Source organism: Cuculus canorus, chromosome 11, assembly GCF_017976375.1.
Source record: "Cuculus canorus isolate bCucCan1 chromosome 11, bCucCan1.pri, whole genome shotgun sequence".
Classification (NCBI taxonomy): domain Eukaryota; kingdom Metazoa; phylum Chordata; class Aves; order Cuculiformes; family Cuculidae; genus Cuculus; species Cuculus canorus.
Window position 1 is genome coordinate 13,909,292 of NC_071411.1, and position 19,658 is coordinate 13,928,949.

At 37.8% G+C, this 19,658-nt stretch overlaps 1 protein-coding gene across 1 annotated transcript in view; it reads left to right on the plus strand.

Annotated features, from left to right (window-relative positions):
• Positions 1–19,658, plus strand: part of SHQ1 (SHQ1, H/ACA ribonucleoprotein assembly factor) — a 53,199-nt gene that overhangs the window by 12,549 nt on the left and 20,992 nt on the right. The window contains exons 8-11 of the mRNA XM_054076820.1: positions 4,796–4,950; positions 6,536–6,589; positions 9,172–9,295; positions 17,023–17,143. Of these exons, the coding sequence (XP_053932795.1) occupies positions 4,796–4,950; positions 6,536–6,589; positions 9,172–9,295; positions 17,023–17,143 (454 nt within the window). The remainder of the gene's footprint in view (positions 1–4,795; positions 4,951–6,535; positions 6,590–9,171; positions 9,296–17,022; positions 17,144–19,658) is intronic.

The following is a 19,658-nucleotide window of genomic DNA, read 5'->3' on the forward strand; positions in this document are numbered from 1 at the left end:
TGACTGATCATAATTTAGTGTGGGTATAGTTGTGCAGAGGAAGACAGCTTTGTATTTTTAAGACTTCACTCGCCTCCTGAAGAACTGAGGCTTGCCTGGTCACAGTCTCCTTGATAGAGCTTTAGAGGGTCTCAAAGAGACACTTCATACATGTTGGCAAAAATGGCTCTGTGTACAGGGGAAGACAGCTTTTATTGAATCTTCAGTTTCATGTTATCAGATGTTGTAGAGTCCAAACAGGAAAGAGATGTTATCAGTGTGTCAGGACCGTGGAAAGTTTTGCCAACCTCTTAAATCTTATCAGATACCAATAAATTCAAGCACAAAAGATGAATCAATAGGAAATCAGCTTCCTTAGTTCAGTTACTTAAGTTTACGGTATTATTATCAAGTGTTTTTATGGCAGTATCCAGCATGGGGAAATGCTGATCCTGAGCAAGGCCTTTGGCATCTTATAAGCCAGAGTAGTGCTGCCTTTCCTCTTTTCATGTCTTAGTAAGAGCTTGAAGAGAAAAGACTTGTTTGCTACTGATTAAACTCAATAGCTAACTTTATTCCTGGTTAATCTGCTCTCTCTTGACTAATCTCCTCCTTCATCTAGTGTTGATTCCTTAACTTACAAGGATAGAAGTACACATTTAAAAAAACTTATTAAAGTTAACTCAAAAAAAAAAAAAAAAAAGAGGAGGGGAATCAGTTCTGCTGTGGAATTCAAGACTTGGCTTGACAGGACCATAAGCTAAGGCTCTGCATTCACCAGAACACTGGACCAGCTGATTTTGAGAGTTCCTTTCTGACCTCTACATTTCTGTAATTGTCTGTCTAACCCCCGAGTCGGCTGTCTGTCTAGATAGCACATTTGATCTAAGTACCCCTAACAAATTTAGAACCGTAAGTGTTTCAGTAGTCTTGAGATATAGATCTTGCAGTGGCTTGATTTTAAGTGATGTGATCTGCAGCGTAAAGTATCAGTAAAGTCTGTAACAAAACACCCTCTATCTGTCAGACCTTGTCCTCCCCTTTAGAGATTAAACCGTGCCTCACTGACAGTGAAGAGCCATTTGAAATAAGTTTATTGTAACGTGAGGAATGGCTAGTTTAAAATAAGATGATAATAGAAAAGTAGGGCCAATCTGTAGTATTGTCTAACAGTAACTTTGTGTGAAATTATACATGCCTAGAAGGGATCAGACAAATTATACTAATACACAGCTACACTGTGGTGAGAAGCAACATGATTTTGGCACTGACAAATGTACAAAACATTTAAAAATCAAACTAAAAGGAAACTTGCAAATTTAGTACTTGATAAGTAGCAGCTGATGCTGCTTTGTGTTAGGGTAATATTAATTGTTGTGTAGATATTGTAAGATAAAATATTGGTAATGCAGGTGTACAAAATATAGGCTTAATATAGCAGAAAATGTAATTACCATTTTACTTGTTCTGTTAAATCTCATATTAAGCACTTGTATTTTTTAATTAGGAAAGCAAAGTAAGTGGTGGTTTTGTTAATAATGAGTTTCAGGGTTGTATCATTTATTATTCAGAAACTTTAAGGAATGGAAAGGTATTTGTGAAATTGAAGTTATTCTCTGGAGAGAGAAATTTTGTTTAGAACACCTGGAGCTTTACAGTGATTTTATGAATATAGGTAACTTTTGCCTCTGGGAATTGTCTAGTCGAAGTGTTTGCTGTTGTCTAATAGTCTTGTTGTTTCTTTGTTATGATGCTTCAGGAAGTTTGCAATTTAGAGGAAAAACCTGTTGCCTGAGCTTCATGAAGGTCGCTAGGACTTCCTTTGTTTTTAAACTTATAAAGGAAGGATGGTTCACATTTATGTATCACTTCTCTAGAACGTGGATTTTAAGGAATCTAACAAATGCTTGTTAGTAAAACATGCTGAGGAGGGCCTATGAATATAAGAGTTCTGGTGCAACTGGTCTGCCTCCATCAGAACACGTATTCTTTCTGTGATTAATTATCAGATGCTTTGGAGGAATTCTTTAGCTTCTTTGTAATAAACTTCTTTACTACTGTACTAATCGAAACTGATTTTAAGCTTTATGCATATGATCCATTTTAGTAGTCTTTGCTAACAAACTTCTGGCTGTTCTTTTTCATAACTTTAATTTCGCTTCTCTTTTGTGCTTCTCTTCAGGATGAAAGCGTTACTTGCACGTAGTTTGATAATAGTGTTGTACTCCAGGAGAGGGTTTTCTAATGAAAGCTAGCTGAAACTGGAAATGCCTTTTTTCTTTGCAATTGGACCTTCTTGTCACTGTAAACACCCGTTGTGATACCTCATTAAACCTACCCTACTGTAGCAACTTACAATGTGGTTTTATGTTATGTTTTTCAGAAACTAATTCCTTTCAAACGTGCTACAACATTGCACATATGGTTTTATGGGTGATTTTAATATGAATGATAGAAGTGACTCACTGAAAAATTGATGCAATTTAAGAACTTGCAAAGAAATTTGCTAATAGAATATGTAGATACATCATCTATGCTTGTGATTTAAGGAGTAAAACTGAATTCCACTGCATTAACAGAAAAACAACGTTAGCACTGCTGTAGTCTTACTAAATTGTTGCTCTGTACTAAATCATAGTGAGTGGAAGATATTGGCTTTATCAAGATGATATAAAAGCTGGAATTTCTTTTTGTGAGAGCTTGTAAATAAATGGAAGCTGGCTTGACTCCAGAGAAATGTTTAGCTTATCAAGAAGTTTCCATAGGAATTTAAATCAAGTATTTCATGGTTATGAAGCTGATAGAAACATTTAAGAAATTCATAAAGAAGAAACATTCAAAAATGTTTTTCTTAATTTGTAATTTTATGTCTCAAGATGAGGTGTCTGCATCTGTATGCGCCTTTGGCATCACAAATGTTTGTTTCAAAACATGTTGTACAATTAGGAAGCTTGTAGAAATCTCTTAGAATAAAGACAACCACGTGTCTTCTGGATGAATTGTATCCCTGAGAATGTGGATTGTGTAAATGATGATGAGCAATATTTGAGGAGAACCATCTATACGCTCATTGGCAATCATCGTCCTTGTGTTAGAGAAGAGGGCAAGGAGTATAAAAAGGAACTTAGTTTACTAGGAGTTGTTAACTTCTTTCTGTAATCTGTGCTGTAAGCTCCCTGTAGGAGTTTAACTGCCTGTGTCCCAACGGTCCAAGGCTCTGGATTATGGGTTGCGTTAAGCTGCATGACCTCGGCTCCTGATGCTGAGGATGAACTGTGAGAAAGTCTGCAGAAAAATAACAGTGAAATTGCAGGTAGGATTGTTGAGACAGGATCATCATTAGATCAAGGATTCCAGAGGTAAAAATTGGAAAAACGGGGGATCCAGTTAGGGCAGGAATTGTTGGGTTATCAGGTCAAGTCATGAGTGCTGACAAAGCTGGTAGAAGGCAACAGCTTGGCAATATTCATGGATCTGTCGTGGGGAGCCACAAAAGCAGACCCTTCCCAGCTGCCTGCCTGGCTAGCAAGGACTCTTAAGGTGTGTTATGAGGGTGATGATGTATTAATGCCTAGCCAGTATCACAGCCTCATCTTAGTGTGTCAATTATTAGTTGGTTTAGTTTTTTAAGTTTGTACATCTGGCCTACACCCTTTCTCTGCCTCGGCAAAATGTGTAAGAACATAGTGACTCCAAAAAGAGGGGACTAAAAGAATAATTAAGAGATTTTGTTATTAAGTGTAAGGTTTGGGTTTTGGTGTCCCTCTTCCCTCAGAATAAATAATTAAAATTGAAGTGTTAATGGGTACTTTGTGTCTCCCACTGGCACTGAAGGTTTATTTTAAAAGTGTAACAAAAGTGCTGCATTGGGCTTGTTCCTATCCTCAAGGGAATGTCTTTCAGTGAGAAGCATTTTCAACTCAGGCTGGTTTACTGGTGCTTGAACAAATCATGGAGTGAGGCTTCCTCGATGCAACAAAGCATCACCTGTCAAGCTACTAGCACTGCTTTCTCTTGTCAAGTCACCTCGTGCCTGTCACTTCCCTTTGTGGTATGACCAAAATGTGCTCACTACATCTATCCTGTGCAGTGAATCAGAGCCTGTTGACAAGGAATGCCTGCACTCCGTGCAGCCTGGATGAAAATCTCTTGGCTCTGGCTGTTTCAGTTGTACTAAATGGGTCCTTGATTTACTTTGAGCTTGTACAGAGGTAGCTTCTAGTCAGTTACCTACTTAATCTCTACTGTTATTTCAAGGCAATTCTGGTGTCTTTTCCGAAGTGTTTTAGGTATGCTTTAGAAGGGTTAGTGTTCACTGTCCTATCTTAGCTATCCATGTCTATACCACTGTTTCCTAGAGAAATACTTTGATGCATTGTCACAGCATGTATTTTTTAGTTCTTACCCTTTTTTATAATAAGAAATTATGTTTGGTTTTATTGTCCTGTGTTCTTATTTTTATCCCATAGAATGTGGACTTTAACTTCAGTTTACTCTGATCCTAATTGTGCATTTATTTCTGTCTGAGGTGCCTAAGCATCCAGAGAAATCCTTGGCACCTCCAGAGGAGTTCAGAACTGCCAGTGTGTACATGCAGTACTTGGCAGAGTTGGAACTTGACTTTGAAAGGACTATATCAGTTTCATAGAAGTTAAAAATGAAAGTAAGGATGATTTAGGCTTTTTCTTGAGCAATGAGTGACTTGTGATTAGTAATGTGCTTCTTTTTAAAGAGACTGTGGAAGTAGTATTACCACCTATTAAAACGCATGTGCCAGCTTTAAATTCACAATCAATTATCCTTTTACTTTTTATAGTTGTCTTCTCTGAAACAGAGAGAGAGCAGCTGAGGAAGTTCACAAATAAATCCTATCTTCTGGATAAAAGAAGCCGTCATCATGTATATCTTGGATTAATTGATATCCTTCTGGCATATTGCTATGAAATTCGTGTCAATGAAGGAGACAAGAATGTAAGTTACAAAAGAAAAAAAGATTAGTATGTTTTAGGACCCTTGTGCTGGACTCTGTACTGCCATTTAGGAAACCTGCCTCTTCAAGTGAATTTCCTTCCAAGCATTAAAATATGTAATTGATTAAGTTAAAATGAAGGATACCGTAGGTTGAGCTGTTGGGATGCATTTAAGGATTAATATGATTTCTAAATACTTCTGTTCTTCTGGAGCAGCATTTTAGCTGTAGGAAAGAAGTGGAGGTGCAGGAGCCTTCAGACAATTCTGTTTGTTTCTGATATGTTTTGTGGTGTGATATGTCATGATTTTTATAAATGCAAATTTCACAAAATGACTGTTCATTTATATTGATGGTTCTTCCTTCTGTTTTTTTTTTTTGACGGTTCCGTAATAGGTATGTTTATAATAATACCACTACTGATTCAGATTCTGAAAAAGCATGGGAAACCATTAAGTCTGTAAGGCTTAAACTGTTTGTTTGGTGCTTTATATAGGCTACCATTACGTGCTTTTAACAAAATTGATTTTTTGGGGTGTTTTTTGTTCTTGTTTTTAAGCTTATGCTCTGAGTATGGAGAGTGTTTGCTTTTTACAGGATATAAAGCATGAAGAAAACAGCAGAGGCTTACAATGGATTCCATACCATGCTGTGGATGGCTTGCCTTTTTGAAATGGACTTGCTTCCCAAATACAACTTTGTCTAGCACCTCCTCTGCTGATATTAACCAATGAGATGTTTTCTCAATACTTTTAATCAAAATTTAGGAACATAAAATCAAAAACGTTCTGTCTTAATCAGACTAAATTGCGGGGCAGAGGTTTTAGAACAGCAGGCAGAAATGTCCAGACCTGTTTATTCAACAGAATAACTAGGATGGTTGTTGCATTGCATGTTAGTCTTGCACAAAAATTTGCGAGGAACACAATTGTACAATTCTTGATTGATCTCTGCAATAATTGTGTGGTATGTGTGGAAAAGACATTGTGATGTAATCCACGCCCCACTTTGCTTTTTCTCCTTTTTAATAGGAGAACCAAGACATTCAGGCCACATAAACCCCTAGTAGAGCCAGGATTATAGATCACGGCTTCCTGGCTTTTTGCCCTAATCATCCCACTAGAGCACACTAACACACAAATACTATGAATCTGTCACACTTTAAGAATAATGACATTTTACGTGTATTGCTGGCTTTAGGACCCTCTCTGGAAGCCAGAAGTCATGAGCTCTTTTCACGAAACAAGGCTTTTAGCTTGAGCTTTGTTGAATCAAGTTTCTGTTACTTGGTGAAAAGGGACAGAGTTCCTGTAAAACACCATTTTTCTGTGACTGCTGTTGTATTTTAAAGGCTTTGTGCATGGGCTCCATATTCCCAATATGGAAACTGATTCAGTTATTTAACATCTACATTGCAATATAACTTTATTGCTGTCCTGTGGCCATTTCAAAGCACATAATATAATTACTGCTTCATATTCACAAAGGATCTTAAATCGCTGCCAGATTGTTATCTCATATAGTTTGCTAGTAGTCTTGAGTGTTGAATTAGATAATACTTGTTATATGATCTCCTCTTAAAACCAGGTTGAATCATCTTGGAACATCAGGAAACTGAGTGCAACATTGTGCTGGCTGGAGGTGAGTTAAAACTTTGTTTTGCATTATGTCTTTGCAGTATTTGGTTTTGGTGTTGTATGTTGCTTTTGTGGAAAGCTTACTCTTTCAGCATTGAAGATAAGTGTATGTCCTCTTTTTAATAAATGTTACAAGCAACTGATTGTGACTTCTGGGCTCCCAGCTATGAGGAGCCTCAAGAGGTTGGAGTATGACCTCTTTTCAGTCTCAGTGCTGGGACTTCCGCCTCAGGAAAAGCTGGAAAAAGCTAAAGGTGGGCACTGCGAAAAAGCTGTTCACTATATGCTGTCCCTAGCTTCTGGGCTTGATTCCCAAATCCTGATCTTTATTTAGGAAGTAACTATAAATATTGCTCATGTGCACCCATAGTGTGTATGTGTGCAACCATGTGCTTAGGGCAAGAAAATGTAGCTTTCTAGCTTGTCCATCAGAAGTTGTAGATATCTTCCCATTTAATTGGCTGAAGCATGTTAAAATAAAAAGGGCATAAAAAGCAGGGAATATAATTTCTTATTGTTCTTGTGTCCTTTAAGTCCTATCCCAGATCCATGTAATAACTTTTGAAGATGACAGGCGTTAATAAAGCAGCTTCTTGTTCACTTCTGGGGTTTTTGACTGTGGATTGTTGCTTCAGCCTTCCTAGTTCATCATTTAGTGCTTCTAGCTTGCTCATTTCTTAGCTCTGAATCAGGTGGCTTCTGGCTTTTCCTTCATTCTGCTGTTATGGCTTCACAGTACACTGTGAAGAGTGTACACAGTTTCACTGGAGAGTGAAACTGTGAAGCCCGGAAGTAAATGTAAACCCACTACTAGGAAAACCTCTTAGAACTTAGATCAGAAGGGTTTGGTGTCTTTTTTTTTTTTCCCCTCCACCTATAATGAGAAACTGAATTCCATATTCTTGTAGCAAAAAGTCCTCAGTTCTGTAGTTGTAAAATAATTGTCTCATTAAGGCTTTAATGATTGTGTGATTCTTTAGACCATTACTGAATACTTCTGCTTCAGGTTTCTTGCAGAGCTTGTTAGTGGACGTGTGTAGCTTTGCCCACTGCCCTCTTTTCAGTAGCATTGCCACATCCCTGTTTGTTTAGTCGCTGCTAGCCCTTTGGACCCAGCATAGGCTAGAGGAAACAAACTGAATTATTTTCTTTGCAAGTTCAAATTGTTTGCTGAAAGCAGTTAAGCCTGTGTAATTGAGTTGTTGTGGAGCTGGAAGTGGAAGGGACTTAACCTGGCCTGTAATCCAGTATTTCTTTTGATGGCAGCAAGCTAGGATGGACTGTCTCGTCCCTGTTCCTTGAAATTACTGAGCCAAATTTCGGTTTGCAGGTTAAAAAGTGAAATTTCTGACAGGTTGTCCTTCAAAGATAGTGGAGAGTATTCAGTAATTTGTTCTATGGCAACTGGTTTTCTAGACTTGTTTGTCTTCATGTGTTTCCAATGGAACGTTCTGCAGTTGCAAGTCACAAAAGTGCAGTTAAAACGCCCTGATTACTTTAACTACCATTTTTTTTTCAGATCCATAACCTAATGTAGTGGAGGAGTTTCCTGCATGTGCTTATCCTATAATGTAGCAGTTCTTGGCGCAGCCTGTGCCAACAGTATATTTCACACCCAGAAAATTCAGTCTCCTGGCACCAAGCTGTTAATAACTATATCTGTTATACAAACCATGTAGAGGCGGGTGTTTTCGTCAATCTGTAAACAAAATTGCCTCAGCTATGGTTTGTTTGAACTGACTGCCATTTTGCTGTGCATGGCATTTATGCACCTTAGATTCTAAATATCAAGTAGCAAAACATAAATGATTTAAATGGTGATCCATTAAAGTGAAAAATGGATTGAGGTAGTTGTATAATGCGAAAAAGTGCCAGCTGTCAGCAAAGCATTTTTATTAATTTTAATAAATTGGGAGATCAAGATGAAATAGGTATTTTTATTTGAATTTATAAATGGGATATTTTTGTCATGAAAACTGGAAAGGAAACCATTCTCTTCAAGTTTTTAACTCATTAATGCCTCTGGCCTCGGTAAATTAGACATGTTTCTCTAGGAGGACAATGAACTGCTTTCTCGACACAGATATATTTATCCCTTGCTTGAATATCTCTAATTTTCATGAAAGAGTTATGTATCACTTTTCAAGATCTTATATGTACATATGTATTTTGTTAATATCATGTGGTTTTAATATTTCTTGATTCTTAAAAGGCTTTTTATAGCTTCCCCTTCATATATATAATAGTGTGGGACAGATGTAATTTATTGCTTTAATCTAAAGAATGGCTGAGTCTTGAGTTAGATGTTTTATTCTAATGTTCTCTACTTTCTTTTTTTAATTCAAACCCACTAAAACTTATAGGACTTGTTATCTTGCCATGCAAACTAAATGTGCAGTGTCTTATTTCTATTTAACATCTTTGTTTTCCATACCTATTAAAATACAGGTTTTTGCATGCTAAATATGTAAAAATGTCCTTTTTTTTCTATGCTGCTATGACTTCTTACCTTAAAGGAAAACAAATAAAAAACGTAAATCCATGTATTGAAAAGCACACAGGCTAATTCATTTTTTTCACTGATAGAGTTTCACTAGCATTCATGATGTCCTGGTATCTTTTGGAAGAAGAGTGGTCTGCTATCCCCTGCACAGACATTTTGCATTGGTGATACATGCTGTCACTGATACAGTCACGATACTGCAACTAGGTAAGTTTTTTAGGGATTGGAAGTGATGCCTGTATAGCCACGTTGCTTGTAGGTCTTGCTTTTTTTTTTAACAGCTTTTGAATCTTTGGCCAATTTCACCCAACGCTGATCGGTACCGATGTTCCTGGATGTCTTGTGGGTTTGTGAAAATGGGGCTGAGGAGAGAACAGAATTGGTGTCTTTGCAGAGAAAAAGCCCCTGAAGCAACTCATATATCAGCCAGCGCGTAACACATGGAGTTGTGGTGTAAATTCAGCTGTATCATTCATGCCAGAAAATCCACACAGAAGAAATGTTATTAATGTCTTATCCTTAATGTTTTACGAGATCCTCTATCCTGATAAATCAGGGTAATCAAACTGATTTGTAAAGCTTTAGGGAGAAGGTCTTCAGAGGAAAATTGTTGTTCATTGTAATTGTTCACACAGGGTTCATTTTTAAAGTATTTTTTGTACTGAGTTTGTAAAGAGATTTGTCAGTTGTGAAAGACCATATTAATGAAGCTTTTGTTAGTGTAGTTTAGATACTATCATTGGTTTAGACTCTGTTCTAAACATGTCTTCAGTTTTTATTTCAAAACAAGGTCTCTTATTGTTACCAGCGTAGCAGGAGTCCTGTTGTTTCTCTTTTTCTTTGTGTTCTTAAGTACCTGACTGAAGCCCTGTTAAAAAAGATTGGATGGAATTTTGCTAACCTCAATGATTTGTCTCCATTGAAGGGAAATTTTTAAAGCATCATCTTCAGTTGTCCGGCCTGTTCTGCTCATTGTGGCTTTGCAGTTGCAGATGTGGGCAGCTTTCCTGCCTGGTTTACAGTTTGGAAGAACTACTGTTTTATTTTAATCCTTGTCAGAGATATTGGGGTTTTTGACAGAAAGGAAGCTTACCCTCATGTTGAATTCCTGCTCTCCTTGCCAGTTTCTTTTTCTAGAATTAGATCTTTGATTGGATTTTGTTGCACTTTGTTTTTTTAACTTAGCCAGTCCATTGATTATTTTTTCCTGTTCAAAATAACTATATTTGACATCTCGCCATCTTTATTTCTGATCTTTTCCATTGTGTGTGCCAGTTCAGCATTGTTATACACAGTCACACATCTGAGGGCAAAGTGTGGTTTTGTGGTTCATATTCTGTGTTACAGATCTGTGTAGGGTTAAGGCAAAATGGTTGCAATGACTGTGGTAGGTCCAGTGGTAGTCTAGGAAGAACAGAAATACTGAATTTGCATCACAGTCAAAACTTGTTTTGCATCATTGTTCTTTTAGTAATTCCTATATAATTTTTCTCTTGTAGGAGCAGAGGTTGAAATCTGACTTGTGTGTCTTATCTTAGTTCTCTGCTTGTTATTAGGAAAATAAGACAGTTCTAAATAACAGCCAAGTAAGAGCTGTTCATAAAAAACAAGGGGTAAACAACATGAAAATGATTCTGATGTAAGAAAAATGTTTTTTTCTGAAAAATAATTCAGAACTGAATAATAAGAAATTGACTACCTGCTACACATTTGTAGCTTTGTTTCACGTTCAGGGTGGAATTGTCTTCATCTTAATGACTGCAAATTATTCTTTCAGCAGCAGTGTTCTTTTCATATATTGTATTTTTCCCAGACAGCTTTCACGTAACAGTACAAATTTCCAAACCTGTGGTTATTCCAGGTTCAGTTGTGTGGTTGTACATAACCATGTTTACGTCTCAGGTTCTTAAAGTTATTTGCCACTTCTGTATTGTGAGTTACTGCTTTCAAAAAAGAAGAATCACTGAGAAGCAGCACTTTGGTTTATTTTCAATGCTTGTGAGATACAGGAGGAAAATAAAACCACAATGGCAGTGTTTATCTCTACTGCTGCAAAAAACTATTGATGATTGAAGATATCATTTACATTATAACAGTCAGGTAAAGTTTTGAGGGGAGGATACATGCTGTCCCTTTTCATTTACCTCCACTGGATTATGCTGCTGTTCATAAGCGTGGAAAAATATAAGTCTGATAACAAAACTGAAATCATACAGTGCTGCCAGCCCTTGAGCGTTTTTTTTCTCAAGGTGATGGTTTGAAAGGTAAGCTATTTGCTTTTCGTGTAATGCTACGATGGAAAATAGTATTGGAGTGAACATTCGATAATCCAACAAAGTATTTTCAGTTTGGTAAGAGGTGTGCATCTACAATAACTGTGTGTCAGGTTTCATGTGCCATCTTTGTATATTGAAAGTGTGGCTGCTGTTGTTTCTTAACCCTCTGCATCCAAAACACAGTGGCCCTGGTAACGCTTATCTCTGTGGTCTCCCTGAGTTGCCCGTGATGGTCTTGCTGCAACAGCAGAATGCCCATCTCCTCTGGAGGAGTGGTTTGAGTACGCTAACTCATTCTGTACCTGGGCAGGGTTTAGGCTAGCCTTGTTTTTTCCTAACCTTAGTGAGCTGCATAAAAATTACTGCTGTAAGCTTTAACAGAAATTCAACTCTAGTTGGTGGTTAGAATAGTGTAGAAGCAGTAGAAGAAGTTAAGAAATGCAGCAGGTCTGGCTTCGTTCTCTGCGTGTCTGTGCTGCGCCGGTTGCCTGGGAAACGGTGCAGATGGGGAGACCAACTGCCTCTGCAGGGCTGGCTGTGGATCTGTAGGATGCTGAAAAAGCACGTGCAAGCCTCAAGAAAAGAGGGCGTGTGCTCATTTCAACTGAAGTTGTTAATAGTGGAGAAGAGGGCACTACCTTGTGTGAGCCACAGTCATCTCCGGGTGCTGCCTAGGAAGCAGACACAGATGTATTACTTCCTTCATGTGGACACAAATCTCTTGGGAAAGGCGTTGGCAAGTTAGTGTAGTGATAAAAGTAATGGTGATTATTGTTAACTTTTTCAAGTTCTGAGGTTCGTGTATCAAATTAGTATTTACTATTAGGTGATGGCATAGAGTGAAAAGTGCTGTTTAAGTTGTCAACTACCAAAGAATTGGGAAAGACACAAAATGACTAATACTGGCAAATAATCAGAAGGGAGGGGAGGGGAATGTGCATCTGTGTATTCTTAGGTAGATATGTAGGTAATACTTTTACTGCCAAGGCATATTTTCAGTCAAAATCTTTAAACTTCAGTGGAAGTTGAGCTGTGCTTTTGAGGAATTTCTGTTTTTACAAAATACTTAAACTATGCAGTGTGCAAAGCACAGTATTTATAAATAGTATTAACTACTTTTTGTTTACTACTTACTTTGTAACCATCTTTGTTTACTGGATGTGATTCCTCAGCAGTTTGGCACTGTATTGCAATGTATGTGTGATGAACATAGGTAAAAATGACTGTCAGGTAACAGATAATGAATTAAATACTACCTGTGGTTCTATTTAATTCTGTCTGTAGTTCAGAACTATTCCTTTTCGTGTAGATGCGAAAGGACCGGTGCTTAACTTAAAGAGCACTTTGAATTGACCTCAGCCTGACTTGAGGTTTCCTTCAGGATACTGGTAGTGGAGGCTGGAACAGTGAAGTACAGTGTTTGTATAATACAATGTTTTGATAATAACAATAAGAAGCGTTTGAAACAAATTTGCTAAAAATGGTAAAGAATTCTATGGAATGGAATTGTTATGCCTCAAGTTCTGTGACTTAACTTGAAAAATATTAGTGCAATGTTGGTGGATCACTTCCAAGGTACAGGATACTGCATTATTAAGCTATTAAGGATCTGTGCTTGTGGTTGAAAGACTTTTTATTTTGAATTAAATTAAACACTTCCTGCCAAAGTGTTAATTTTAAGAAGAATGCATTAAGCTGATAAATGTTGAGGTCTTTAGCAGATTTTTTTTCATATGCTGCCTTAGTAATCTAGAATACTTAAAATACTTCAGGAAAACTGTTTAAAATGCCACATAGTTATCTAGTCTATTTATCTGTTCTTTGGATAGGATTAAAAAAGGAGTGAAATGCAGTGGTATATCCAGCTACAATTTCCAACAAAATGTACGTACTTCATTTGAGAGCTGACTAACAAAAAAATTGATCAGACGTGTTTTTCATGTGAAAATATGAAGCTTTTTTTCTGTTCAGTAGACCTGTAGGAAGCTCTATTGGTATTTGCTGACACTGAGTTACGATTCCATAATACTGTTTTGGAAGTTAGTGTCTATGAGCTAATAACAAAGAGAACTCATTTGTGCTCTTTTCTGTGACATAAAATATGCTTTGCTGCTTTCCATACAGAGTTAACACTAATAGATTTAGGATTATACAATTACCCATTAAAACCAGGTAGTGCTGTTGTCCGGCTGGGTAATTTGTTACCAGGACATTTTCATTTAACAGTCCGTAAAAATTCTTTTCCTGTTTTTAAGAATGCTGTTCTTCTCTCTTTTTAATTATATGGTAAAGTTTATCATTTTCAATGAATTTTCCTCCTTGAGCATGTGGAAAAACACAGAAGTCTACAGGAAAAACAATAAAATAGAATGATTGGATTATTATTTCCTTTGCTTCTTAATATTAATTATGAAAACTGGTGGAATTTCGTGATGGTGTAAAATGAGTAGGTTATTATATCGAATGGCAGATAGAGAGCTGGGGTTAAGCTGTATCTGAAAGAGGACTGGATTTCTGAAACTGTAGAATTAAAGCTGTGGGCTGTTGTCTACCAGGTGTCACAGCAATGAACTCTGGAAGAATCCAGTGATCTGCAAACATGCACTCTGACTTTGGCCTTGTCTGCTCAGCCTCTCTGCTGCTTTACTTATGAAGTTGCAACTGATCCTCTCCCCAGCGGCAGTGCAGTGATTTTTACTGTCGGGAAAAGAAAACCACCTTTGTCTCACAAAAACAATGGGTTATTACTTAGATTTCATGCCCCATATTGTAATATATCCCAGTTTCAAGAGAGTTACTACACTTTACCTCTAACACAGATCTTCATGCCAAAAAATAGAGGGCTTTAGAGTCTCTCCTAGGTCATGTACTTTGAAGTTCTACATCTTAAATTTTAATAGATTAGCAGATCAAATATTTCTGTTACAGAAACTGGAATATTTGTATTTTTAAGTATACTAAGTTATTTTGAATGATTGGGGAAGAGGATGCGTACACAAAGCAGCATATGTATTGATCAGGATAACGCAGAGCTCTAACTCTGCGCAGAAGATATGCAAAACCTGACTTAAATAATTTCTATTTTCCTGAGGTTTTTCAGTTTCTTGTACCTGCTTTTGAGCATTTATTTCTGTTTTTCTGTATAAACATTTTTATTTCTTCACCCTTGAACTTAAAAGTGCTGGCCTTTTTAAGCTATGGGAAGATGATGAAATCGGTTATCCTTAGCGTGTCTTCATCTTCTATTCCACAGCTTTATATATATATATACAGTGAATTTTTAAAAATTATGATTTTAGGACTACAGAAGCATTAAGACGTCTCAAACAAGTACATTGTAGGTGTGCTTTTATAGACAACCCGTAGCCCGTTCATCCTTTGGCTTCATCAGTTCTCTGATCCAGCCTGCTCTGTAGTTTCAGAGGTGCTGGCACTGGCATGTCACAAAGAGCTGTGGAAAAGAGAAAGGCAAGGGATTGCAACGAAGGGTACTTAAGCCAGTGTAAATAGTAATACTACCGAATACATAACCACAGCCTGAAAGTTAACGCCAGGTGTCTATGAGAAGTGAGATAGGTAGCCAGAGGTAACCTGCGGTGTGGAATTTCACAGAAATAGGCCAAGAATCATCTGTATGTTATGGAATATCCTTTGTTGAGGCTTAAATACTGTTTGCTCTTCAGCTGGTGTTTTCTATTCCTGTGGTAAGGAGTTGAATGAAGTTTTGAAGGTATATTTCTTGCTTATAAGGTGTGTGTGTAGGCAGCATGTTCTGAATGCAGAGGTTTGACACTTATCTGTGCTTCGTACGTTCGCCTGGGCATAGGGGTTCTGCCCCTCTGTTCTGATCTCATGAGATCTCCCTTGGAGTCCTGCATTCAATTCTGGATTCATCAGCACAGGAAAGACATTGATCTGTTGGAGCAAGTTCAGAGGAGCTCTCAAAGGTGATCTGAGGGATGGAGCACCTCCCATATGAGGACAGGCTTAGAGGCTTGGGATTGTTCAGACTGGAGATGAGAAGGCTCTGGAGAGACCTTTCAGTGATTAAAGGGGGCCTGCAGGAAAGGTGGAGAAAGGCTCTTTATCTGAGAGTGCAGTGATAGGATGAGGAGTCATGGTTTAAAGCTGAAAGAGAGAAGATTGAGATAAGATATTAGGAAGAAGTTTTTTACTGTGAGGGTGGTGAGGCGTGGCCCAGGTTGCCCAGGGAAGTCATGGATACCCCATCCCTAGAGGCGTTCAAGGCCAGATGGGATGGGGCTTTGAGCAACCCGATCCAGTGGAAGGTGGTGTCCCTGTCTGTGGCAGGGGGATTGGAACGGTATGATCTTTAAAGTCCATTCCAACCTAAACTGTTTTCTAATTCTATGATATTTGGGTCCTCATATTTGCTTTCCTGAATTTTCTTCAGTTTCTCTTTCAAAGCAGTGGTTTTTTGTTTCTGTTTGCCATGAGTTTTTACTGTCATGTTCTTTCTCCTTATTGCCATTTTCCACATCTTTTAACTGTCTATATTTTTTCAGCAGGGATTTACTAGAAAACAAACGAACAGATTTTGTGCTTGAACAGCAGGGGGCGTTCTGATCTTTTTGTTTTCGTTCTTTTTTTTTTTTTTTTAAAATCTATAAAATGTAATTTCATCCCTGTTCAGGTTTCATAGCCGAGGAGGAGCCAGCCTCTCAAGAGAGGGTTATTAGATTCCATTTGCAGTAGTGGTTGTTTTCATTTGAATGGGTTTTTTCCCCCTACCCTATTAAACAGTGAAAAATTTTTTTTAGTGTTCAGCACTTAACCCTTTAGCAACTTCTATCAGAAAACTAAGGGAGGGGATTCTAGCAGTTGGAGGTTACATTAATCAGATCTCTTCTTCATAATCAATGGTTGCATATGAAGAAAATTAGACTGATTATAGAAGGATTTCTGGTTGTGGGATGAGAAAACATTCAAGTTTTTAATCTTCTACTACATGTATCCACTGTATGTCAAGTGACGCCTTGAGCCTGAAAGGAGTTTTTCTTTCTGGAGGTTCAATTTGCCAAATTATTCTGTAGCTAACAGAAGCAGGAAAAGTTCTGCTTAATGGAAGGCAGTGGCTAGGTGTTAGGCGATGGTGTTGCTTACAGTGTCTTAGGCTATTGCTCCTGTGTGCTCGACCCTGCTGTGGGCTGTGTTCCCAGCCTTATAATTTTCCAACACAGATATTTGTGTAGACATACAGGGAATTACGTTTTCATTTTCTTCAGATAAATGATGGGACATAATTTTTTGTTGTTCGCGAGTTACTTTCAGCTTGCTTCATTTATTTCTTTTATATGGTGCACTGCATGACTCTGCTGAAGTTTGGGCTGGCACAGCTCAGAAGTGGGAAATCTGGGCGGGGGGGGGACACACTTCTTCAGCTGTAAAAAATTACACGCATGGCCATGCCTTTGAGGCTTTAGTCTTGCAGAGAGATTCCTACTGAATTCAGGGGCTCCACATCGATGTGGATATTGAGGGGTAGCGTTGTATTACTGCTGTTCCGAGACTATGAATCAACTTAGAGTTAGAAATTGGCTGCAGATTGCATGGTTGTTAAAGCCTCAAAGGTGAGAAGATGGTAAAGATAATCTCATATGATTTCTAGTGAATTACAGAAATAAAAATTGTTTCCAGGAAAAGCTGCAGTTTTGAAGTGTCTGCTGGACATTCACAAGATTTTTATGGAGAGCGAACCTGCCTACATCCTTAATGACCTCTACATTACTGACTATTGCATCTGGATTCAAAAAACCAAGTAAGTTCTTAAGTAGTCATTGATGTGGTAAATAGTTTTGGCGTACACCATCTATGCAGGTATCAGTAAAATCAAAAGTAATGCTGTTTCACATGGAAATGTGATCAGTCTTTTTCGTTTAGTAACCTTGTCTATCCGGCTATTTGTAGTGCATAAGTAAAGATATTTAGTGCTTTTTTTTTAATGTAGTGACATTATTGGAGAAGGAAGAGAGAACTGCATTTTAAATAAAAATGTGCTTTTTTATTAATATGTTATTGGTTAGTGGGGAAAAACAACTTCTTGGGAATTTTAGTTCCATCGTGATCTTTCTCAGGAAGAATGATGTTTCTATAGCACTAATGTAACATCAGGGGAAAAAAAGAAGTTGGAAACAGCTCCTAGTTCAGGATTGAATTTATAATTTCCAATAAAATTGACAACTTTCAATTCTGGCCATTTACATCTGCATGAAGCAGTTGATTTATGGGCTGTAGCAGTTGTACCAATTGATTATTAACACTAGAGTAAGTGTGACAGATCTGTATACTGTGTACTACTGCCCCTGTAGTTGCTTGCCAGCTCACTGCTCCCCTGGCAGTGTGCTTTGGCTTCCACTTCACTTGAGAGGAAACAGTGACTCTGACACTTCCAGAAAAGGTCCCCTACACTTGAGCACTTCTGTGTCTCACCTCTGTCCTTTCAATGTAGTCAGCTCAGCTTTACTAGAGTGTTGGAACTAATTAGAAGTATCACTCTGCTTTAATGGTTTAAAACCAAAAGTATTAGTAGGAAATCAGTGAGAGATGGATTAAATTAACAAAGCAAGCTGCATGTTCAAATCTGACTAAGCTTTATATTGTTCTTGTCACATTTATTATATTTTTCGTACAGCTTTTGTTTTTCCCCCTCCCCTTGTGTCTTCACAGCCTTCTCTGAAGGCCCACAAAAGTACATGTATGAATTGCAAGTAATATTTCTCTGAAAAGGCAAACGTTACTGATATAAACCAAAAATGCCATTGTCATATTTGTTAAAATAGCAACCTACAGGCTCATAGAACAGTGGTTAAAAATAGTCTTTTGTGTTCCAGTTCACAAGGTAATGAGAGACTGGGAGAAGAAGTAGCTTCTTAAGTGTACAAGACACAAGAAGCAGTTAGAGGTTACAGAGGGAACTTGTAATAATCAAGATCAGAGAAGGGAGTATGAAAATGGATTGAGCCAGCCTGCATGGGCTGTGTATTTAGGTGTGACTTTACCAGTATTTCTCAGAGAATTAAAGGCCTTTAGTTCATGGCTTCCTATTGCATGCTGTACACATTGTTATTTGTTTAGCTCTGTATGCTTTCAGTATGTTCCTGTAGGTAACTGCACAAAATATTCTAAAGCAGGTGTTTCCGAACGTTTTGATGAATCCTGATTAGTTACAGGAACAACCAGTTCATTTTACGCTGTCATTTTTGAGGAGATCTTTTTTTGGCCTCGCCTTACATGTAAGTATGGGGAAATCTGTGTTCAGATTGAAGTTGAGTTGAAAAAGTGCACTAAATTAAGAAAGAGAAAGTTATTTCATGCATCTTTCACAAAGAAATGAGTCATAAGACAGTTATATCACTGCTGCCCATGTCAATGAATATAATGTCTAGTAAGTCAGTCATCAAAACCAAGGTTTTCTTTAAATACAACAGAGGGAAATGTGTGGTAGGTGCAAGTGACTGATGTATTAACACATTTACTCCCAGACACATACATTATGTATCAGTTAAGCAGAACTGACAGCTTCTGGAAAGTGGGCAATTAAGCTATCTTAATGTCATAATGACATGGCACAATAGTTCCCTGTCATTAGGAGAACAAGAGAGAGAGGAACTGCAAAAACCATTCTTATTTTTAGGGTCTGAATCGGGAAAGCATTTAAGCATATGCTTAAGTCATTCCTGTTCAGTTTAGCAGTGAAGCATGTGCTCGAAGTTAAGCATGTGCAAAGTGAACAAAAGCACTTTGTTTTTTCCCTTGTTTTGGAGGGAACAACAAAGCCCACTGTCATTCAGAAAACACCTTAACAGATGTAGAAATGGGTGGTGACTTTACTGTTAAGGACAAGGGTTCCCAGCTCCCCAAGGTGAGTAAGGCATCTGGAGAGGAGGGTGGCACTCCTTCCATTCCCAGGGAAGACTGTTAGGACATTGCTCTGGTAACTGCCTTTGTGGTGAAACAGTTCTGGGAGAAATTATTTATAAGTATTTTTGTGGTGGTCTTTCAATGAAGTTATTTGCATGTCTGATCAATATGGATGATTTCTGTGTTTTGTTTCTTAGCTATTCTTTGCTCCATGCAAGCTTCATTAACTTTCTTTGTCTCTATTCTCCTTTGTTTTCATTGCTCAGGGTGCTCTCAAAAGTCTGAGGAGAGTTGTGTTTTCTTCCCCCCTCCTCTTGCCCTGCTATGTAACCAAATCTTAGCAGAGGTTGGGGCCTCTTTGTTTAAACAGACTGTAGGGTTTCTTTTAGTGAACAATATGGATGCTTTGAAAC